We start from the raw sequence: 24,994 nt of genomic DNA on the forward strand, positions 1-24,994 counted from the left end.
AAGACTAATAAAACAATTTTGAGAGTGGCATTCATTTTAGGACAAATAAATATCATATTTCTGTCTTTCAAAGGCAAGTGTGAAGCATTCAGACCTATTTCCTACAATGAGAGGCACACCATATCTTTATCTGAAAAACTGATATAATTTTACCCAACTAGTACTTATTGAGCTAGGTCATTATTATGAAAGTATTAGAAAAATTGAATTCTAACAATCAATTTTTCTAATACTCTCATGTTAATGACCTAACTCAATAGATACTTGTTGAGTGACTGTTTTGTTCAAGACTTAAATGGTCCTCATCCTTTTGTATATAAATCCCCACCGATCACTTTAATGATTAATCTGAAAGGCATCATTATTAAGAACATTAAAAAATTATTTTATTTTGGGGAATAATTTTTATTATGCTCACTCCAAAATTCAGAAAAGATCATTTCATTAGTACTCAAGGATTTTAATGACGTTGATAAATATATATTTTATAACCAGGGTAATTGTGCACACTCACTCACATACATTTATGTAATTACATGCATAATATATTTACATATATAGTGTAAATATAATAAAGAAAAAATTTGGTAAAGTCATTGTGAAGTCTTATTTTTGTGAATAAAATAAAACAAAAATTATCCTATTAGTACTTAAAATTCATACGAATTCTATTGACTGCAAACTTTGGTGCTGCAACTATCAATGTAAAGATAAGAAATAAATGTCTGCACAGATGTGAAGATACTTCAACCTTTATAGCAAAGGGCCACTACTCTCATTCCACTGTCTAGCATCTCAACTATTTAAGTAATGTTTGAAACCACAATTCAAATAACTGCTTCAGGATCAAAATTTTGTTTTTTCTTTCATTTTTAGAGTTTACATGGTATAGAAGATATGGTCATGGAGGTAAGTTAACCAAAGAGTAAACTTTGTAAACACCTTTTCCCTATTGAATCATATTTTATCCTTGTTCTAAGCTATTAACTCTCTAAACTTTAAGGCAAATGGTTAATGTTAGATCACTATGAAATTTTGTAAGGTGATCTTTCTGAGATTGTAAGCAAACTGTTGAATGAGTGGCTACATCATAAACAAATATCCTATGAGAGGATTGTAGCAAACGGAAAATATTCACTGTGGCTGCTATTTTTTCCCGCATGCTTTGTAACAATGCTATACCACTAAATTTGGAAGCAATATTTTAAAATTTGTAAGCATTGAACTTATTTTTGAAAACCTCTTGCTTTGTTGCAAGGGAGATAACTAAAGTTAGTGAACTTGGAATCTTAAGATTCAGTTCAATTAAAAGTTCACAGATACTGCAAAATTTATTGTTTAATAACCTCGCAGTTTAGATCCTATTTCAACTACCAAACAGATATTGCAGAAATAAAGTCAGCATGGCATACTGGAAAAAATACAGAATCAGAGTAAGACCAGCCTGAATTTGCATTTTCAGCTTAGTACTCACTAGATGATCTTACTCTCTTGTGTAAATTATATAACTTCTATGAGTCCCAACTCTCCAATATGTAAAAATCACAGAATTGTTGTGAGGACTGAAAAATGAATTGCAATGATAACTTCTAGCATAATGACTGGCAAGTAGGTGCTTAATGAGTGTAGCGACACTAGTAACTTATAAAAGCCACTGCATAATGGTAGGAGAATGAAAAATCCTGAAGAATCACTGAACAACCAGTGCTAGAACTTGCATGCCAAATCAAGGCTACCCATTGTATTAGTCTGTTTTTACCCTGCTGATATAAAGACATACCCGAGACTGGGAAGAAAAAGAAGTTTAATTGGGCATACAGTTCCACATGCCTGGGGAGGCCTCAGAATTATGGCAGGAGGCGAAAGGCACTTCTTACATCGCAGCAGCAAGAGAAAAATGGGGAAGAAGCAAAAGCGGAAACCCCTGATAAACCCATCAGATCTCGTGAGACTTATTCACTAAGTATTTTTAAAAAATAGCCTATGGCTGCTTTTTCCAATTCCTTGACCCATATTCTCCTTTTAATCTGCTGCAATCAGTGTTTCCCATGACCACTCAACCAAAACTGCCTTATCCATGTCACTAATGTCACACATTGTAAGTCCAATGGTCAATTCTCAGGTTTCCTACTTGACCTGCTGGCAGCAGTGCTGCAGTTCCAGGTATCACACAGAGACATAACAATGTCTCATAGGCAAAGGGAGTGTGCTCATTTTTTCTTGTATCTATCTATCTTTAAAAACAAGGAGACCTTTCTCAGAAACCTTGCGCTACATGTCCAGAGTTGGGTCACACATTCACCACCAAACCCATCATTAGCAAGAGTAATGGCATCACTGCCAGTCAACCTTCCCTTCTGAGTCATGTGAGGGATGGGTTGATCCTTGAACTAGGCTGAGCTTTGTCATGAAGGTAAAGGGCAAAAGAGGAGCTGATTAGTCAACCAACAAAGTCTGCTGAATTACTCAGGTGAATTGAAATTGAGATTTTTCTCACAAATGAAAAAGTTCCATCCAATATGTCATCCAGCACATTTAAGAGTTTTTAATGATTATTTTACAGCAACATTAGTAGCTAGTGTTTAAATGTATGTATTAAAACAAAAACATTTTATTTTTATTATTTTTTTGAAGACAATTCAATTTTACTGAATTTCAATTTAATCTGCTTAAATTAGGAATGTAAAACCTACTATTAATTGGGAATATTGACTCGGATAGAGAAGTTTCTTGTCTCAGACTACCTTGAGTATTGCCCCCCTGTATTTTTTTTTTATTATTATGATTATACTTTAAGTTCTAGGGTACATGTACATAACGTGCAGGTTTATTACATATGTATACTTGTGCCATGTTGCTGTGCTGCACCCATCAGCTCGTCATTTACATCAGGTATAACTCCCAATGCAATCCCTCCCCCCTCCCCATAATGTTCCCCTTCCCGAGTCCAAGTGATCTCATTGTTCAGTTCCCACCTATGAGTGAGAACATGCGGTGTTTGGTTTTCTGTTCTTGTGATAGTTTGCTAAGAATGATGGTTTCCAGCTGCATCCATGTCACTACAAAGGACACAAACTCATCCTTTTTTATGGCTGCATAGTATTCCACAGTGTATATGTGCCACATTTTCTTAATCCAGTCTGTCACTGATGGACATTTGGGTTGATTCCAAATCTTTGCTATTGTGAATAGTGCCGCAATGAACGTACGTGTGCATGTGTCTAAATTTGAAAAACAAAGTACATAAAAGATTATAACGAAATCATCAAAACCAACTTCACTCTTCATGTCTTTAAGAATATTTTTCTTCTTAATTTTTTTTAGATTTTTTGAAAGCAGTATCATATTCTATTAAGATAAGAGAGCAAACATGAATAAGTTGCACATAATCAATCTGTAATGTTTAGATATTTAATTAATAACTAAATCATTTGACAGCAAATACGTTAGATGCTTTTTTCCACTTGTGGTCTGCATTTACTTTACTTTCAGAAAGAAAAAAAACCCTGCAGCTATTGTAGGACCAGGCTAATCTAAAATGAAAATAAGTATCTTTAATTCCTTTGTAATTCATTGAGAAAAAGTATTTTTAAAAAGAAATAAAATAGCAGTATAATATATATTTTGTAAAAATTGGGATATGAAATAATATATAATTTATATTTTGCACATGTAGAGTTAAGATATGACTGTATAATATCCAAAGCTAACATTTAAAAAAACTATCTTCATTGCTTGGCTGTAAGGAGGGCAGGTAGAAAATTTCACATATCTTTATAGTACTCGCACCAAGATTTCCTGTATATTTTTTCAACTAGACTCACATCAGTCACTAAGAATTATTTTCAGTACATATTTCTATCTCCAAATATGATTGACATTTTATAGCAGTCAGTGACCTGTCACTATTTTGATCTATGGTCCCAAATAGCCCCATTAATCAAAATAGACTAGAGTTAGACTGAAACAGGCCGAGTTCTGGAAGTAGATCCACGAGCCCAGTCATGCTATATATTAGGATGTACTAAGATATGAGGTAGGTGTCAGCAGATGCCCAGCCAGGTACGTAAAACAGAGTCTACATGCTTCAGAGGTGGGTCACAGGACAAGGAAGTAGATTCTCTAGAGAGACGTGACAGGCTCCCTTTGGGCAGGTAAAACCAAACAAGGAGAATTCAGTTCACTTAACTTTCATGCTAACCTGACTATATTCTTTATTCTAATAACTGTATTTCTATAAGTTTTTGAGACCAAATCATTACTTTGCATGTTTAGTTATGGAAAAGTACTGCAATGTTACCTATTACCCATGACCCTAAAAAATTGGGGCACCAGAGTATTTAAAGGCTAAGCCCATCTTCTTTTATCAGCAGGAAATGGTTGGCAATGGAGAAAGGAAGCTGTACTGTGTAGAAGAAGGATGCTTTGTGATAATTTAAATATTATCTCATTTAGAGAGTTTCAAGGGAGCTTACACCACTCCCCACCCAATAATCACTATAATACTGCAAATGTCGTAAAAATTTCCATTTTAGTCTCTTGAAATTTTGATGCCATCACCTTTTTCTAATAGATTTTTCCTAGGACTCTTCTTATAACATGCCTGCATAAAATTGTGCTTACTAACTAAAAGATTGGGGTGACGTATAATAGAATGGGAAGTGGAGTTTGTCTCAAAAAGTATATAAAATGAATAAAAATATCTCTGAAGCACAAATCATAATTTTACTTTCAATTTCCAGAAATAAAATAGAATAGCAATATTATAGTGGACACTCTCCACATAGTGATAGGTGAAGTAATCCCATTTGAGATTATATAATTGACTAATTATATTAATGGTGAAAATGAGAATGAAAGAACAGTAGCTTTCGCCTCTCGTTTACATTAGTAAATATGACTGCAAATATTCATACATTATTTCTATCTTAATCTTTTTGATCACATTTAAGAAATGTACTTATGTCTGTAATAGATTTATGATAATCACATTATCTGGTAGGAAATAAATGCATTTGCATTAAAAGCAGATCAAAATAGTGATATGAAGTGTTAAAGCTTCAATTAGCTTGAGAGATCATCTATAACTTTATGCTCCTTTTAAGAAGAATCTATCTAGTAAAAAAAGGAATGTATTTAAAAAATAATTTTAGTTTTTAAAAACACAATCTCTATCCGTGGTTTGTTTCTCATGCCTTTTAACCTCATAATACTTCCAAAGCATAAAAATTTGTCATCTAAGTGTTTCCATGGCTGTAGAAAAAAATCAATAGATGATAGTATTTTCTGTAGGCTGAGAACATAATGCTTACATTACTGGATCCTTTGCTGAGCCTTGTATTGAAATATCCCTGAAAATTCTTTTCCCTGCATCTGAGCACCCTAGGTGAGTTAGCATGGTCATAAACTAAGGTACAGCCTACAAGGGAGACATGAGGATCATATTCAAGAGGTTCATGCTGAACCTGGCAATGCAATACAGATGCTTGTTTTGAGTAGTTTTTCTCTCAAGGGCCCAAATATCTTCCTAAAATAAAATATATACAGTCATTGCTAAACCATCAAACAGAATACATTATGTGATTCAGGCTTGAAAAGTTTAGAAAAGCAAGAAGCATATAGTTATGAAATAAAATCTTAACCGAAAAATGAATGTGATGTGAAGTGTGTCCTATTCTGCTTTTTGTTCTTGGAAAGGGCAAAGAGAAATATCTTAACTGCAATATTCTCTCAATGTGAAAAATAATTTCAGTATTTTCTTGGAGATTCACTTCTTATTTTAATCCCTGAAAGCTTGCATTGTCTGTTTCTATAAAGGTCAAATATAAGTGGGAGTATTGAGAAAGATATACATATAATTTGTGAAAGGTATTATAACTGAGAAGGAAAAGTATCATAAGACACCAATATTATCCAGTTTGGCTTATAAAAATTCACTCCAAAATTGTTAAATATTTGCATATCCCCTTGAAGGGTTTGCTCATTCCTTATGTATAGGAATAACTCTACATACACACTCAGTATAACCTGATAGGCATAGCCTCGTCATTATTAGTATGTGACATTCTATAATTTTCCATGAAAATTTTTCTGGCTAGCACCTTTTCCTTTTTTAAAAATACATATTATTAAGATTAAAAAGCTACTTAAAACATACTCTCAGTTTTCTAAAAGCTGACCAGCTTTTATCTCAAAAGCATACACCTTAAATGAAAGGATACATTATCAAAAGAAATATTTAAGACTACTCATTTCATTAAAATATGAAAATCTACTAACTAATCTTTACATAGAAATATGTTTATATGAAACTGTCTTTATTATATTTGAAAGTTCCAAGCAGTACTTTCAATAACCAAAGCAATTCTGAATGACCGTTACTCACCTTACTTCAAAGAGATAAAGAAGCTTCTTTCAAGGAAGCAAATGAAATTATGAATTAAATTTAGAATTCTGTATGATAACCCTCCATATAATGGCACTTCTAGAAGTCACTTTAGAAACAGACACTAGACACACCAGGGCTGTCTATTTCTATATTGGAAATACAATTGTGTAACTGGTCTTTATTAATGTAAGCCTGTACCTCTTGAGATGAGTTCATATTTTAGGAAGTCATATTTAATCACTACTATATTCCATTAAATGAGACTAATATTTAGTATCTAAAAAATCTTTCCAATGTGCTGCTTATAGAATGCAAGTTGGAGAAGGTTCAAAGGAAAACTCTTAACCCTGAAGACCTGAGATTCTCTTAACAACATCTTTCACTGAGCAGATCTTTTGATTTTAAGAAAATTCAACTTAATCCTTTTTTTTCTTTGATAGATCATGCTTTTGGTGTTGTGTCTAAAAACTTATTGAAGTACCCGAAGTCAGATCAAGGATAACTAACACCTATAAGTGTATCAAATTGTTGCTCCCAACATGACTATCTGAAATTTCTATGCTACCACTGTTGTAAGAAGTGGAAACTCAAGATCCAATCCAATGCAGATCAGTGGCCTTATGTTTAAAGTATATGCATACTTGCAACATACATTCATTTCTCCTTAAATCTTCTTACACGGATAGCCTTCTCCATTGGTAACAATAACATTTATATCATCCCCAGGCTTGTCGCATAAGTATCAAAGTACTTGGAAGATCTTTATGAACTTTACAGTCCCCTAAGCAATATTTATTTTTAGTTTTCTAAATATTTATGAACTTAGATTTAAAATAAATTGTTTTAAAATAATTCACACTAAAGTCATTAGTTATCAAGGATTATGGTGGGAATAGAAATTATCTTACCTTCAAGAAGAGAATCTCTATATATTGATTTATCTACTTGTCTTTTTAAGCATTTTTATATGCATTGAGAAGAAACAAGATCTTCAAATTGGCAGGTGTTACTAAATTGCTCCAGTCAGAAGACCTGTGCAATTGGGAGAGACTCAAGGAAGAGCTTATGAAATTGTCAAACTGAGAAGAAAAATAACATGATTTTTATCACAGATAAGCACAAGGCCATTTCTTTTAGAAATCAGAAAATCCAGACCTTACAGAAAAAATAAAAGTCTTCAGTAACCAGGGATTCAGGATTCATTTCTCATTTTTTCCCTGCTGTGCTGTTACAGCCTGAATAGCCAGAAAATATTAGACATCATCAGTAAAAGTATTAGAAGTAAAGCAGAAAACATTATATTCATTTATGGCTTTTACAACCTCAAGAAGGATATGGAACTAGAGACAACCTAGAACACAACTTTCAAAATTATTGGCAGAGAGCATCTCTGTGAATAACTCATATTTGTAATCTTAATAATAATTGTGGTAGGCACATGGAGTCCTTAGGACATATGCTCATGTTCCTTTCTTTTCGGAATGTACGAGCCCTGTAAAACAAATTGCTTGCCTAAGACAATAACTAGAAAAGGTCATTGCAGGAGCTAAGTCTAAGTATCAGTTCCTCTCATCCTTCTGATTCTGATCCAGCTATTTATTTCCTATCTGAAATAGGATGGTGGTTATGGAATGTGTCTGATATCTATAAACTATTGAATAAAAGTTTCAGCAAATTTCAACCAAAAATGAGGCAGCTCCCTTTGAAACATTTTGGGTTAACTTATTAATTAGAGAAATTAATTCCTCATACCAGTGGCTGGGATGGGGGGTGGGGGGTGGGGGAGGAGGGGCAGTGGAATTAACTTGAGGATTTTAGTAACCATCTATATGTACAAAAAAAATGTACTCAGTGTCCCAAACACAGTGCTAATAAGACCAGAGCTACAAGAGTGAAAACTTGGCTTCTGGTTTTTAGAAGCTTCGTGATTAGTCGAATACTTTATATACATAAGAAACATGAACTAAATTTTGAAGAGATTGGAAAATTCATGAGAATGGTTTTAAAATTAGCATTTATTCATTGCTGATTATAAGCCAGGTACACTGCCATCTTCCATGAATTGTCTCAATATAATTCTGACAATAACCTTATCAGGTAGATTTTATTATCCCCATTTTATAAAGAGTGATATTGAGCTTTGGAGAGATTCAATAATTTGTCCAAAGGCACACTGATAATGGTACTGAGGCGAGATTTAAATGACATAATGAAACTATTTTTTCAAAAGGAAGCTGGAACAGAGCTCTCATCTTCAAGTTTAGTGTTAGAGAAGATAAAATGTCTGTGTGCCATTGCCTTTACTTCTCTCTTAAAAAGTAACTGGAGGAGTGAATCATGGCTTAGATCGGGCAGAGACATTCCAGTGACCTGTAAGAATATTCGTTCTTTCTAGCCACACAGATCATTATTAATTCATTTGAGGCATATGACTTTGCGCTGTGCTCTTTAAATGCTGCCGCAGTGGTGGCATGTGAATGATTCTCTTGTCCTCATCCTGCTGTGAGGTGTCACTCTTCCCTTCCAGGGAGAATAGACCAGAAACAACTGCTTCTCAACACAGCTGTTTGTGATCAATTTTAAACCAGCTGTTCAGATCCAATATCCATGTAATTTATTGATTGATTGTTCTAGATGGTGCTGAGTGCCAATGCTAGTCACATGTTTAGAAAAAAATCAACAATAACTGGCTCAGAAAAGAGACTCATTTCTGCAACATCAAGAAGCTCTCCTTCACATTCAGACTCTTGTTCAAAAATCATTAGGCTCCTATTGTTTTTCAGACAACCAGGCAGCTACCCAGGAGAATGATGTACACAGATGAAAGACATAGCCACCTGTTCTCAAGCATTTGCAATCTAGCAGAACAGAAAGTTGTACCAGGAATCGTAGCAAGTGTATTAAGTACCATAACCTATATGGGGAACTACAGGAACTCAAAAGAGGACCAATAGGAGCCAGGAGAGATGAGAGGTTTTGGCTTCCTGATGGAACTAACTATGGCTAGGTCACCAAAGTATCATGCAAATTTTGATAGGACAAGAAAAGTAGAATGATGATTCTAGGAAAACCAAAAGCATATGCAGAGGCTCAGGGGCATGAAAGCACAGCTTGTTTGGCGAAGTGGGAAGTAGTTAAGTTTGGCAACACGTGGTACATTTGGAGAAATGTCAGGAGATTCACAGAAAATAATTTTAAATGAAGAGCCTGATGTTTGGCTCAGTATTATGGAGGCAAATAGCTTCGTTTTAAATTAAAATGGAGACTCTGTTTCTAAATTTTTTCAAGCAATTTTTTTTTCAGTGTTCCCAAATTTTCTTTGACTTATAAAGCAGTACAATGTAAAACAATTTTTTTAAATTTTTCTTGTAGTTTCTGAGGAAGACAAAGGATTTGGACCAATTTTTGAAGAGCAGCCAATCAATACCATTTATCCAGAGGAATCACTGGAAGGAAAAGTCTCACTCAACTGTAGGGCACGAGCCAGCCCTTTCCCGGTTTACAAGTAATGTACCTCACTTCTCTTTTCAGAATGGAGTATCAGAGTAATGATCACAGATCAGCAGCTATGAACTTGTACAGATATAATATAGTGCTTTCTGCAAATTCCATGGACATTAACAAAAATATTGGCATACAAGCTATTAAAAAAGTTGTCTAATGCTCAAATAGGAGATTCTCTTAAATATATGCAAATAATTCTCACTATTTCTACACAGGTAATGCTACTGGCATTTGACATCATCCACTTACAATTTGTATAATGGAAACCATGTTTTTAAGCCTATGAATGGTTATATAAAATTATACGTAATTTAAGTATACAGATTTGAGGATAAAATGTTTTTGTTATGTACTGGCCTGGATAACTCATACCTACAGAAATAGATACATTTTTATATTAAGTACATTTAAAGATCTTGCACAAATAACTGTAGAAAGCATCAGCTTTTTCAACAGTCTCATATCTGTATTCCAGCCAACACAGCAAATTTCTTAAATGTCTCTACCTATAGGAAAATCTATATAAACATACCTCTTACTGTTTTTCTGGGTTACATAAGTATGCTGTCAAAAACAACTTTATAAAAAGCAACAATGAGTTTTCCTGCTTCAGATGTGTCAGAAAAGTATACTAACAGTTTCTCATCTGATGCAAAGAATGAGATGCAAAAATCAACCAAAAGCCAGTGGGTTTAAATTTCACCTGTGCAATGGTTCCATAAGACAAAACAAGTGACTGATGGAGAAATTGGGGGCTCTAGTGTGTTCATGTCACCTGACTAAATTGAAGGTTGTCACTCAACAAATTTAATATTTTTTACTGGATAGAAAAGTAACTTTCTATTATTATAAAAAATTCTTATAAAAGAGAATATCCCCTTCCACCCATTTGATTCTAATGGTACTCAGGTTTTTCCTGCCTTTGGCTATAATTACAAAATTATTCTTAAGATAAAATGTGAATTTAGATACAAAATTACCATCCCATTGAAATTATTTTTATTGTTTCAATTTCATGAATGGAGATGAGACATAAGTAGGTATTTTATAAATTATAAATAACACATTTGTTCTGAAAATATCTGATGGGCTAGACTTATTTGCACCCTTAAGCCATATATAATGAGAGCCTATTTGTCACTGACATGGAATAATAGAACTAATAGGATGTGTAGAGGAGATCCAATCCGAGAAAATTTTACAGGAGAGGAAGCTGAATCCTGAATAAGTACATTTGCTTGCTCAAGAACTAGTAAATCACAGATCCAAGACTGAAACACAGGTTTTATGACTTCCAAAGAGGTATGCAATTTTTTCATTATTTATCTGTCTGGATAGATTGATAGAATCCCAAAAGCTCTTTCAGCGACACTTATTCTGTGACACTCTGTTGTTAACATTCACACAAGGGACCTTAGCAAATCAGTCTCTAGGCTGGAACAGAGGCAACCAGAAGAAAGCGCTGCTTTCAGATAATGTTCTAGAAACATGGAAAAGGCTATGCTTCTCCTTGCTGCCCCCATCCCCCACCACACTGGCACAATAAAAAGCAAAGCTTTGCTTTGCCAGTAAGTCACCAACTGCCTCTCACAGGTTGAACCCAGCACTGAAATTCCCACTTTAAGTTTGGCCTGGTTATCCATACATTAATAGACAGAACTAGAGAAGACAGATAGACGTTTAATCTTGTTATGAAGGCAGTCTGCATTTGACAGGGAAAAAAAAGGGGGAAAGAGCAGAAAAAAAAATCAGCTCATGATGCAAGTAGTTTGATGGAAAAGAACATTTAAAGTTTTTAAAATGTACTTAATTTCAGGACAAATTATACTAACCTTGGTATTCATCCAATTTTTTATTCATATAATAGTTTTATATTTGTAACATGTTCTGTGACAACGTGCTATTCATAGCAACATCCCGAGAGGTACAATGGGGGACTTTACTTCTGACTTATAAGCCTTGAGGCTTTCATTATCTTTCCTCTATCCCCAAAGAAACAAGCATTACAATTAAAAAACTATTAAAAAGGATTGTAGAATAGTCTATGTTTCTGAAACTAGACCAGTGAACTTCTTCAAACACAGAAAAAGGTAATTCTTATATGATGTCACAAGCACAATCAGATCCATGTGGAGGAAATTAAGATAATAAACAAAAAGTTGGAACCAATATAATGAGGGAGAAATTACAAAAATTGGAGCTGCCCAACAAAGAAACCCACTGTCCTGACAAGAGCTAAGCAAGTTAACACTAGATGGTTCAGGCAGGGACAATATTGCCATCACCTGTGGTAAGAGGAAGGCTTTATTCATTGGATTGTAATTTAGTAAGTTTTAAAAATGCAAAATCACAGTTTTCTATACTTGCTTTTAAATTATCTCCTATTATGAAAAAAATTGTAACTAATAATGTTCCAGTAATTTTGATTTGACGACAGATATTCTAAAGTCATTAGGACTCTTGGGCATGATTATTACTCAAATTAGAAGTGGCCAGGGAATGAGTGATGTGGCCACAAGCCACTACTACTTGAGCGATTTGACCACAGCTCTAGGCTTATGACTTTCCTCAGGACATGGAACTTTAAAGGATAAACCCTGATAAAGAATGATTATAAAATTATACAGTTGAGAACTATTTTTTACATGCATTCTTTTCATCATCACATCAGAAAGTTAGATCCCTGTTTCCAGTCTATTTATAATACTATCCCTATCAGTTAATGCTCTGATTATCTGCAGCATGTCTTACATTGTTATGATATTATGTGGTTGGGGAGAAAAAGAATTGTTCACCTTTTTTACTTTATTAAAAGTAATCTTTGAGTAATGAGAAAAGACATAAGTGACCACTAACTCTAGGCTGGAGAAAATCCAGTTTTACTTGTATATTTGTGGCTCAGAATAAATTTTCAAAATCCCTACTGACTTTTATCATTTTCAAATTGTGTGACTGACCTCTAGTGGTCAGAATATGTCACTTATTGAGCAGAAGCCAATGTCAATTAGTATGTTTTATTGAAAAATTACTTTGAAATTTAGAGTCAAATATTGATATTTTATACTTATTTCTGGTAGAACAATGCTTTTAATATTTTAGACAGTATATCTGCATATGTATGAATCTAACTGGTGCATAGATGGCTATCAATTACATCCCAAGAAATCAATTTATGGAGAAAAACTCAGCAAAATATTTGTCACTTGAGATACCTCACAAAAAAAAGACAAAATACGTCACGTACTTTGAGTTTTACCTGTCTGTACCTGAGCTAAATTACAAATTATGGTCCTAGAGACTCAGAATTATAGAATACAAAGAAATACCACCTGAATCATATTCTTAATTGTCTGACTTCACATGGAGCCGTACCCAAATTATTTTAGAACTGTGTTAGCTCCGTAGAGTTTCTAGGTCTCATGACCTGTGATATGACCTTTGCGTCTTTTTCTCATAGATGGAGAATGAATAATGGGGATGTTGATCTCACAAGTGATCGATACAGTATGGTAGGAGGAAACCTTGTTATCAACAACCCTGATAAACAGAAAGATGCTGGAATCTACTACTGTTTAGCATCCAATAGCTACGGGATGGTCAGAAGCACTGAAGCAACCCTGAGCTTTGGATGTAAGTAAACTGTAACTTTTTAAAAAGGGCAAGCGTGTTTCGGTGAGTTCAGCAAGAAGAACCATCAAGAAAGGATAGTGAGAGGAAGGCATCATAGATGAGGTAGATCTTACAAGATGAGTGGGCCATAATTGTGTGATGGAGACAACAAAGCACCACAAGGCATACCATGAATGCACTCAAAACAATGAAAGATGATGTTGTCAAATAAAGGAAGGCTAGGGTCTGAGGATCTTGACTCTCTAAAAATTAGCATCAGGATGAGCGCAGTGGCTCATGCCTGTAATACCAGCACTTTGGGAGGCCAAGGCTGGTGAATCACGAGGTCAGGAGATTGAGACCATCCTGGCCAACATGGTGAAACCCTGTCCCTACTTAAAATACAAAAATTAGCTGGGCGTTGTGGCACGTGCCTGTAATCCCAGCTACTCGGAAGTCTGAGGCAGGAGAATCGCTTGAACCCGGGAGGTGGAGGTTGCAATGAGCCAAGATTGTGACACTGCATTCCAGCCAGGTGACAGAGCAAGAATCTGTCTCAAAAAAAAAAAAAAAAAAAAAAGAAAAGAAAAGAAAAGAAATGCATCTATGGAAGCGCCAAGCCTTGTATTATCAAAAGGGCTGTTGGGGGAAGAAAATGTCACATATTGCAACATAATGGCTGTGACTCTTCAAAGATTAACCCAACATGACAATATCTTATTCTCTAGTATTTAATTTCTCATAGTAGGGATAAATGTAATTATATTTTAGTTAATTTATATTAAATTTAAAGTACATGAAACATTTAATTAGGACTAATGATGAAAAACTGTGCTAAGCTAAAAATTAGAGGTTGTTTTGAAAGAAAGTTTTACATTGGGAGATGAGTTGGACCAGGTGATCTCCAGTATGATTTAAATCAGCACTTAAATCTTTTGCAAAATGAATTATAGGATGAAAACAATGTTTTAAGAAGTCCTTCATGGTAGGGTTTATCAGGAGGGAATGAGAGAGGTCCAGGAAGAGAAGTAAGATTAAATTAGTGTGGTGAGAGTGAAAATTTAAATAACATAGATATAAAGGAAGGAATTAACAGGTTGCACAAAAGGAAAGAAGACTGTAAATTTTGTTTCCCAAGGAATATCTAGTCAAAAGGCAGAAACATTCTGTTCTCATTAATAATGGGATGGGAGCAAGAAAAACCAATTTCAAGGATGGCAGGAAGCATTTAAATGGTTGCTTCACATGCAGAGGTTATCGTGATATTGAGTTATCCAAGTGAAAATGTCAAGTAAGCTATTGAGGATAGGGATGGCATTCAAATAAGACACCAGACCTGGAGAAGTGGATTTGAAAAGTCCTCTGCAAAAAAGTAACACTTGGAATAGGTGGATTTTCAGAGGTATACAATTTATACTGAGAAAAGTAACAATTCGATGTTATGATTTGGGTGCTGATCACAGGTAAGGAACAGGAAGAGAGGCAGAAAAAAAATAGAATGAGTGTCAGTAAAACAAATGAAGAACTGGAAGAAGAATATCAAGGAATCAAGCGAAATGTAAGTTCCAAATACACAGAAAAGAGTAAAGAAAATTAAAACTGAAGCAAACCCAGAATTTGAGAAGGAGCAAGAGATTGGTCACTTTCACGTTCCCTAAACAGGGTCCTGCCTTTCACCCTTATTCCTTCCTAATATCCAAGCCCTCCCTCAGGAAGGGAAATACCTTTCAAATGAGTCCATTCCTCTTAAGTTGTTCTTTCTTTCTTACTTTCTTGGTAGATCCTGGTATTGTCTGATTTCATTATATTTCCAGATACTCTGACTGAGATTCTCCCTAAGTCTGAAACAAAAGTCTTTAGGATATTTGTGATTTTCAGGGTCATCAGAATTGTTATGCAGGCTGCTCCCAATATCCGTAGACTTTGAGCTCATCACAGAACTTTTTAATAGTGTATACAAATCTCAGCAATGTAAGAAAAAGGAGCTGACTTTACTAGGCTTCGCCAAACCACTGAGAAGTGCTGTATCTCAAGAATGAGTTATTCGCTGAAAGGTAAAACTGATGAATGTCTCTGTTTCTATTGATGAGGGAGTGAATGTTTCCCTTTTTTTCTTTTGTAATTAGATCTTGATCCTTTTCCACCTGAGGAACGTCCTGAGGTCAGAGTAAAAGAAGGGAAAGGAATGGTGCTTCTCTGTGACCCTCCGTACCATTTTCCAGGTAAACTTAATTCCTCTCTATTAGCATCTATGAAACAAAATGGACAAGTTTCCATATTCTTAATAATAATGCTACATTATTGATAATCCTGGCTCATTATTAATTAAATTAGACTGAATATTTACATACCTTGTAATGTGTCACTAACTGTTATGGACACTTCCTTTCTCAGCTCATTAGTCACCTGGCTCTAGTCCCAAGGATCTCTAATCATTTCAGTTTATAAACTTATATATGTTGTATTATGCCATCATTAAAGTTCCTATTCCACAGGGAAATTCTGTTAGATTTTCTAGAAAATATTCCTGAAATAGAATAGTACCAAGAAACGATGTATAATCAATCATTTTCTTAATAAGTTAGTATCTATAAAATACTGTGAACCCTATGTAATTAAACACTAGAAAGGGATAAAGACATAATAAATTATTAATCTCCTTAGAAATGCCAATCAGCAAGAATAATCATCTGCTTTATAAATGGGGCTTGTCATCTGTTATGAAATTCAACTTTGAATGTATGTTTTCTGTACTTTTATATGGCTAAGACAAAATTCACCAAAGTGCTAATTAAAAGATGAATTCTTCATATACTTTCACCAATTTTCATTTATTTATCAAATATCCCTTTGAAACAATACATAAATACCTCTTTTCACAATTTAAAAATCATGTTTCTATTCTTATAGTTCTAATATGCCATTAATTTGACTTTAAACATCTCCATGGAGACTGAAACCTAACAGGCTTTTAGAATACATGCAGGATTTTGTGTGGAATACATCAATCTGATGTGTGTGTATGTACATATACACGCACATATATTTCACACAAAATTATACATTATGTATTCCATGTGAAATTGTGTGTGTATGTGTATGTATGTATGTGTGTGTGTTTATATATTATATATATATGTGTGTATATATATAGCTATGGTTATTTACATATCAAATATTGGTGATTTCTTCCACAATAGGAGAAAGATGATTGCTTGATAAATATGGAGGGACGTATAAAATTCAAAATTTTGTAACATCCTTTCAATGAGAAAAACCTTTTTCTTAAGAAACTATATATTTAAATATATATTTAATATATATTTAAAAACCTACCATTTTCATAGCATTTCCCACAAAGTAATGGCCAAAAGTATACAGTGACTACATTTGACCATATTCAATACTGGATGGACTTCACTCCATCACTCACGGACTCAGAAAATCTCTTATGAGTACTTATTATACAGCAGGCACAATGTAATCCACAGAAATGCCTAGTGGAGCAAAACAGGAAAAGCTACCAGCCTTCAGAGGTCTTCCACTGGGAGAGTTAGACCTTAATAAGATAAATGGTTAAAAGACATGGCATGTTAGATATTGAAAATAAGGAGATATATATATCTCATATATATCTCATAAGGAGATATATATCTCATATATGTGTGTGTGTGTGTGTGTATGTATAATGCAGGGAAGAGGAGAGAGTAAGTATTGAGGGATGACTGAACTCAGGAGGAGCATCACTAGAAGGAAAGTTGGAATAAACACCTGAAGGAAGTAAAGGAGCTAACAATATGAGTATCTGAGAGAAGAGCATGCCAGGCAGATGCTGAGGTCAGACTATGGAAAAACAAGGGAGACAGGGTGGCTGTCATAGAGTGAATAAGGCAGAGGGTAGTAATAAATGAAATAAAAGAGGTACAAGAGCTGCATTATGGAGGACCTTATGATCCATAGCAATTATTAAAACTTTGGCTTTTACTTTGAATGCGATTTACATTTCAGGGCTTTGAGCAGAGGAGACACATGACATGACTTAAATTATAGAAAGGTGACTGTGGTTACTGTTTTAAGAAAGGACCTGGGGAGGGAAAAGGTGGAAACAGGAGATCGGTTTGGAGGTATTGCAATAATTTAGGTAGCATGTGATGGGCCAGAATGGTGGCAGTGGAGGTGGGAAGATAAATCCAGGCATATTCTAAATAAATAGAATATATTAAATTCTATATAGAAATATAGGTATATTTTGGTTAAATTCTACATATCTTTTGAAGGAGAAGTCAAGAGGACTTGCTTGTGGTTTTTATGTGGTATATAAGATAAATATAAAAGTTGAGGGTGGCATAAAATTTTTGCCAAGAGCTCCTGAAAGAATGAAGTTGCCATTACTTCAGCTGAAGGAATAGGTGTGGACATGCTAAATGTGAAGCGTCTGTTAAGCTTCCAAATGGAAATCAAGGTGGCAGTTCTATATGTGTGTAGATTTCAGGGGTGATGTCTAAGCTTGGAATATAAATTTGTGATTCATCATTCTATAAGTTGTTTTCAAAACCATGGGACTGCAGCGTGATTACCTAGGGAATTAGAATAGATAGAAAGCGAGAAGCAGGGGTCCAAGGAACAGGCTCTGAGATTTTTCTAAGGTAAGTCCTGCTTTCAGTCTTTGCTGCCTCTTAGCCATGGTGCTGAGTGTAGAATTTCATTGGCCAGAACAAGGTTGGCAGAAGCTTAAAACCATTAAGTCAAAAGAGTCCATTACTTCCTTATCTCAATAAAGATGAATATGTTTACATGGAAAACAAAAACAAAAACAAAAATAAAGTTGGTTCAAGAGTCCAAGAGACACAATTCACAGAATAAATCTGAATAGTTCATCAGTTATACCACCTTCAACCGATATAAAAATAGACATTTGCTTCAAAACCATGCATGTATGTATATGTGTATGTATACTATTTTACTATCTCTGTGCTAGAAATCTCCTTCCTTTTTAAAGAAGGTAAATTAAGGTTTTATGTTTTGTGACTTAGAACTTGGGTTGAGGGTGCAAAGGAATCTGTCTTTGGGTTCTGAACCTCTAAGAATGTTATATATACAATTATTTAGAGTTGTCAAACCCTATTGATTCTATTTGGTGATCTGAGATTCAGTCCTTACTATGTCAAGTAAACTTAGGCATGTCTACATCTTAATTTCCTCATTTAAAATGTATATGAAAATGATAAAATGGATATGTAGTTTCTTTTGTTGTTGTTGTTGTTGTTGTTGTTGTTTGAGACGGAGTCTCACTCTGTCACCCAGGCTGGAGTGCAGTGGCACAATCTTGGCTCACTGCAAACTCCGCCTCCCAGGTCCAAGTGATTCTCCTGCCTCGGCCTCCCGAGTAGCTGGGATTACAGGTGCACACCACCACACCCAGCTAATTTTTGTAGTTTTAGTAGAAACGGGGTTTCACCATGTTGGTCAGGCTGGTCTCGAACTCCTGACCTCGCAATCTGCCTGCTTCTGCCTCCAAAAGTGCTGGGACTACAGGCGTGAGCCACCGTGCCCTGCCAAAGATATGTAATTTCAATAGATTATTATTAAAGTAAATAAAACATATTTTAGTACAGTTGATGTTTTGTATCTGTTATTATTTAGTACATCTCACTACACTAAAGATTTTTAGTTCAGGATTATAGAGATGTTACCTTCCTCATTTATGTGCAGGCAAAAAGTCCAAAAGGAAACATCTCAACTTTTGCAATCCCATATACTTTTCTCTGTATTTGGATGGTCTGCAGCTCCTTGCAAGGGGGGGAAACTCTCATTTGGACCACTTTACTTATTTATCAAGAGTGATCATAAATGTGCATTTCAGTACAAATGTTCACTCAATTTTATAACATTTGATATACAGCTAATTTCCTCGTATGTGGCACAGAGTAAGTGCTCAATATAATACCTGAGAGAGTGAGAAAATGAAAGAAAGAGCAAATAGATTTGTTCATTAAATTAAGTGTAGGGGTTAAGTTTCCTGAAAACATAAACTTACTTGTTTGATTTTATTATATTGCAATAAATAATTCATAAATGTGCAAGACTTTTTAAACACACAGACTCTCAAAAATGAAAACATAATGCTTCCTTTCCAACTAATTTTCTGTCAATATCATGATCAAAAATCAACTTACTCCATTTCACAAAATATAAATCATATCTTTGTATATAGCAAGAGAGAAATAAAGGGAAAAAAAAGTCTGTCATTTTAAGGGTAGGTATTGTTAACAAAATAAGAGATACCTCATAATAGAGACATTATGAAATTTAAAATGGATAAGAAAATAAGAGTACTGTTCAGAATAAAAACTCCTGGAATATTGAATATAATCTTGAAAGAATCTTAATAGACTAAATAGATCATTACAAAAATAGACAGGAATGAGAGACCAGGGTAAGGAACACATTAGCTCACATCAAAACTTTCTTTCCAAACGTGTTTAATGTATAGTTTATTGTGTTAAAGTACTGATCAGAAGCTACAGTGATTTTGGTGTAGGCGAATTCCATTCTGTTCAAGCTAATTTTCTAAAAGGCAAGAAAATCTTCTAAAAAGTTTTCAAGTTATTTCTCCATGTTTTGAACTAAAGAAGTTCAAGTGTATTTCAAGCAGATACATATAGCATTTTGCAAGATTACATAAGTGGTGTAGTTCAAAGTAATACAATGATATTAGCCAAATGCATTGTAATTGGACAAAATGAATTTCTCCTGTAATATATGTGCTCTAGATTTCTGGGGTAAAAGCAAGAAGTTTCATATATCTACCAGTAAAAGCAACATTTCTTAAGCATATGCTGACACTTACTGAAAAAATAATTTTATAGTAATTTATTGTTTAATCCAGTCTATAATCTGAGGAAAATAGATGGCTTTTGCAAAGATGGTTGATTTTATCATCTGCATGGGGCTAGGAAAGACACAAAGAAGATGGTCTGTTGAGTCCTTGAAAAAACTAGATCAGGGCTTAGCTCTTGATTGACAAAATCATGTCTCATCCATAAGTCGGAGAGTCAGGGTGGCTATTGCTCCAGTCTTGGTACAGCTAATTTTGGTGATGGTGGGTGGGGAAGGAGGTGAGAACATCAGTTCTGCCTCCCTTTTGCTGTATGACCTCTGGCAAGTCACTTCACCCTATTAGGCCTTGGATCCCCCATTTAAAAATGGCAAGAGCCCTTCCTACCTTTGTTGTAATGAGTGCTGACAGATTCTAACAAATTGCAATTATTGTTTTGTCCAAGTGAATGGCTTTAAAAATAAGTAAGATTTGTTAAATAAATTTAGATTAATTACATTGCAAGTCCCACAAATGCAAAGGCCACATCTATCTTGTTTAGCAGCACTTGGAAAGTACTCAGGTTTTGCAAAATAAATAAATTAGAGAATCTACATGGGACATTCAGTCAGTCAGACCAATTGTTCTATAGTCCAAGACTAATGTTCACACAACATCACGACAATAACTTCTCTGAGTTAGCATTTATCCCTTGTAAGGCAAATACCATCACTTCTTTCATTTCTTTACACACATCTTTGATGAGTGGGGGGCAGGAAAATGTCTTACATTTTAGAGAAACTGAGTAATAGAGTGACTAATAAGTAATAGAGTGACTAATAAGTAATAGAGTGACTGATAAAAGTCATACTGAGAATTAAAATTCAGGTCTCTGTATTCACATAACCACTGAGGATTCAGATTACTCTAAATGCATTTTGTGGGAAGTATCTTTCATACATCCTATAGTTACAAAAGTCCTTTCTCTGTAAAGAAATACTTTCTTGACATTTTTGGCTTTGGTGGTGGGGCAGGGGGAGTGAGGATTTAATTTTTCACAGAAATCCCTACAAAATTTGGACTTACATTTCAACTGAGAATAGGAAATATCATTTCAGAATCAGAAAAGATCAAAGTCTTCTTTTAAATGTACTGTACATATCAGCTTGGATGAAAGACTACTTGATACTCCTTTCTGAATGTGATACTTCTTTACTTATCCCTGGAGCCCTCATTTTAGACATTTAAGCAGCTCCCTAAATATTTTCCTATCCTAATTATCTGGTGACCCTAAATCAGCAAAAAGAAAAAAATTAAAAGAATTCAATTATTCACAGATATAAGTGCCTAGAAATATGTTAACCATAATTCTGAGTTAGAGGCTAATTATAGTAGTCTAATTTTCTGCCTCTTTTTAACTGTATTCTGTTTCTTCAATAATAAACATATGCTGCTGCTTCTATAATTTTAAAAAATCAATGTTGAAAACCAAAATAATATAATCATATTCACTGTCTTTCCTGATGTTGTATTTTGCTGGAGAAAATTACATAGCTAAGCTAAATATAATCCCAAGGTTATTATTCCCATTATGTGAAGCTTATATAATGTGCATCTCTTTTAGTTTTTCATAATCATTGTGCTTTCACACTCTCTTTGAAAGCTTTGCTAGCCACGCTAAGTTCCCCAATGCAAAATAGCCGTTTGTCATGATTATTCATTTTTAAAAGAAGCCTGAGTGCTGTGGGTTCTTGGTTTTTCACCATTTTACACCTAAAATCCTATTTAGTCTGACCTAGAGAGATTCCCACTTACATTCTTCTCAGTAGAAACTGTCTTTATGTGATCAAGATGTTTTGAAGGGAATCATTATTTTTTGACCTAAAGGTGTGCATTGCCCATTGTCTCCTTTTGTGTATTTGTGGAATGACTCCTGGCGAGTCATTCATCAAAACAGAGAGGAAGGAAGGAATAGAAAACTATAGGAAATTCAGCAAATTAAGGAGGAAATTCAGTTTTCCATTTAACTAGTTAGTGTGTTCAGCCAAAGGAATTTCATGTGGGTAAGAGTTACCATATGATATGTCTCCTAATATTTAATTAAACCAGTACCATACTTTTCCCTGTTTCTGTAGTTTTCTCTTTTTAATGTGACCACAATAGGTTACATAAGCTCATTTCTAACTCTATAATTTAAAATAGGTGTACGCACACACACACACACACAAACAGATAAAGTGATAATATGGTAAGTAATCTTAATTTTATTTATAAAATACAGTACGGCAGATTAATCATGGCTTTGGAGTTATTAGACGTGGATTCAAAATACTATTTCTTCATAATAGTCATGAAATTCTAAGCAAATTATGTAACCTCTTCGAGTTTCACTCAGCCCGTCAATGAAATGAAAGCAAGAATGTTAATAGTTTATAAAATAATAGAAATATAGATAAATAGATGTAATTGCTTAGTGTAATGCTTATATTCATGTAAAATATGGTACATATTTTAAAGTGTGCACTGTTTGTCTTTGCTTTCTCCTAACATTTGCTCTTCAATAGCCTCTGTTAGATTAAGTGATAGCTTGTTACTAGCCTCTATTAAATTATGTAACAGCTTTGGGAGAAGCACTTCATATTTAGAAGAAAATAATTTCTTCTAGATGATCTTAGCTACCGCTGGCTTCTAAATGAATTTCCTGTATTTATCACAATGGATAAACGACGATTTGTGTCTCAGACAAATGGCAATCTCTACATTGCAAATGTTGAGGCTTCTGACAAAGGCAATTATTCCTGCTTTGTTTCCAGTCCTTCTATTACAAAGAGCGTGTTCAGCAAATTCATCCCACTCATTCCAATACCTGAACGTAAGTATTTTATTTGTTACACTCTGTTTTCGCAAGGTTGTCTACATATGGTGTACTTACCGTAATGAAAAGAAATACCCAGTGAGGACTAGCTGGTTTTTCAGGAAGGACAATATAGAAGGGGATGCATGTTGAAGGGGCCAAAGGCTTGGTCCTAAGCTTTTTGCGTTGAGAAGATTCAGTTAATAAAATTGCTGTAAGAAGGTTGTGTTCGGATGAGTTGCCTCTAGCTCGGGAAATACACAGGGGACTGATACTTTAGTCAAGTTCTAGTGTATTGGTTACAGTGGAAATCGCTGGCATCTACTTTTTGTTTCACGGACATTCCTACTTCTTAGTAAGCTCATGAAGAAATCAAATGATTTGTAGATCAAAACAAACAATAGTAACTGTAGAATTTTTTTAAGTCATTTTGATTATTTTGGTATTTTTAAGAAACTATTTACATGATACAAATAAGTACAAAAATTGTCTTTCGTAATCTACATAATCAGCGTATGGTGCTACCCTGGTAGTACCATGGCAGATGACCACTGACAATCTGATTGGCCTTTCCCTAAGCTCCAATTGAACTACTTCCCCTTTAAAATGCACTGCTGCTTAAGAGAATCAAATCACAGTATACTTGCTTACTTTACATTATTTCTATCCAAGTCCTTCTGCTACATTAATATCAGCAAATTCAAGCTCATGAGAGCATACCAGCTTCAGATTAACAGATTTAGGTCTGGTTCCTGCCTTTACCCCTAAGTACAGTGTGATGATGGGAAAAATGACATAATACCATTGAGGTTCCATTTTTATTTTTCTCTGCAAGACAACGCTCACATAATTGGTATTCAAAAAATATTGTTGACTTTCTGGCTCATTTTTCTTTTCTCAGTTTTAAGAGAGAATCTCACCCCCTACTTCATAGACTGAAAAGAAGCCATCATGTAAAAATTCTCTTGATTTTCTTTCTACTCTTCCCCAGAAATACACTTGCAGTTCAGCACTTCTATTTATTTTCTGACTTTTTGTCTCAGTAGCAAAAATATTTCTCCCCCTGCTCAAGCTAAATTCTCCAGTTGTTCTGGTTCACATTCCATTTGTTTCAATTAGAAACTTCAATACATCACTTATTTTCTCCTTTCCTGAATCTTCAGATTCTACTCTACCTCATTCTCTCTGCATATTCTCTTGTATTCAACGCAATTTTGAATTATTATGAATTCCTATTTGCTAAATCCAAAGGACACTTTGCAGTCCTTATTCTGTTCGAGCTTTGACACTGCCTCTTCTGCCTTTCATGAAGTTTTCTTTCTTCACCTAATTTCCTGAACTTTTCATCTCCCTTCTGCCTCTCTGACAAATTTCATAGAATATTCTTCACAAAATATTCTTCTTTCTTATATTTTCCTCTAATCTTTCCTAGATATTCTCACCCACTTATACATTTTCAACAGTATACCTTTGCAGGAGACTTCAAGTTCACAGCTCTGAAATTTTTCTCGTGTTTAGATGTCAATTCTTCCTGTATCCTGGACTTGTCCCCCCAAAAAGCTCTCAAAGACGTTAAGCTCAAAATGTCACAAATACACGTTATTTCTCCCCAAAACCTTCTCCTTTTCTTTAGCTTATTTAGCAACACAATTTTATTTCTAATAACTCAAGGTAGCATGATTTATTATCAAATCCCAATTTCCACTGATCTTCGGTACAGCTAACCCAGTGGTTCTTAATTAGTATGTAAGCACCTGGAGAGTTTTGGGAATAATGCAGGACCCAGACGTATTGATTCATCAGGCCTGGAATGTGACCCAGG

At 34.5% G+C, this 24,994-nt stretch overlaps 1 protein-coding gene across 10 annotated transcripts in view; it reads left to right on the top strand.

Annotated features, from left to right (window-relative positions):
- CNTN1 (contactin 1) overlaps positions 1 to 24,994 on the top strand; it is a 393,567-nt gene that overhangs the window by 223,757 nt on the left and 144,816 nt on the right. For all 10 annotated transcript variants that reach the window (XM_045365082.3, XM_005570587.5, XM_074006605.1 and 7 more), the window contains 5 exons: positions 877 to 909; positions 9,761 to 9,893; positions 13,350 to 13,522; positions 15,628 to 15,723; positions 22,984 to 23,190. In XM_045365082.3, the coding sequence (XP_045221017.2) occupies positions 877 to 909; positions 9,761 to 9,893; positions 13,350 to 13,522; positions 15,628 to 15,723; positions 22,984 to 23,190 (642 nt within the window). The remainder of the gene's footprint in view (positions 1 to 876; positions 910 to 9,760; positions 9,894 to 13,349; positions 13,523 to 15,627; positions 15,724 to 22,983; positions 23,191 to 24,994) is intronic.

Source organism: Macaca fascicularis, chromosome 11, assembly GCF_037993035.2.
Source record: "Macaca fascicularis isolate 582-1 chromosome 11, T2T-MFA8v1.1".
Taxonomy (NCBI): domain Eukaryota; kingdom Metazoa; phylum Chordata; class Mammalia; order Primates; family Cercopithecidae; genus Macaca; species Macaca fascicularis.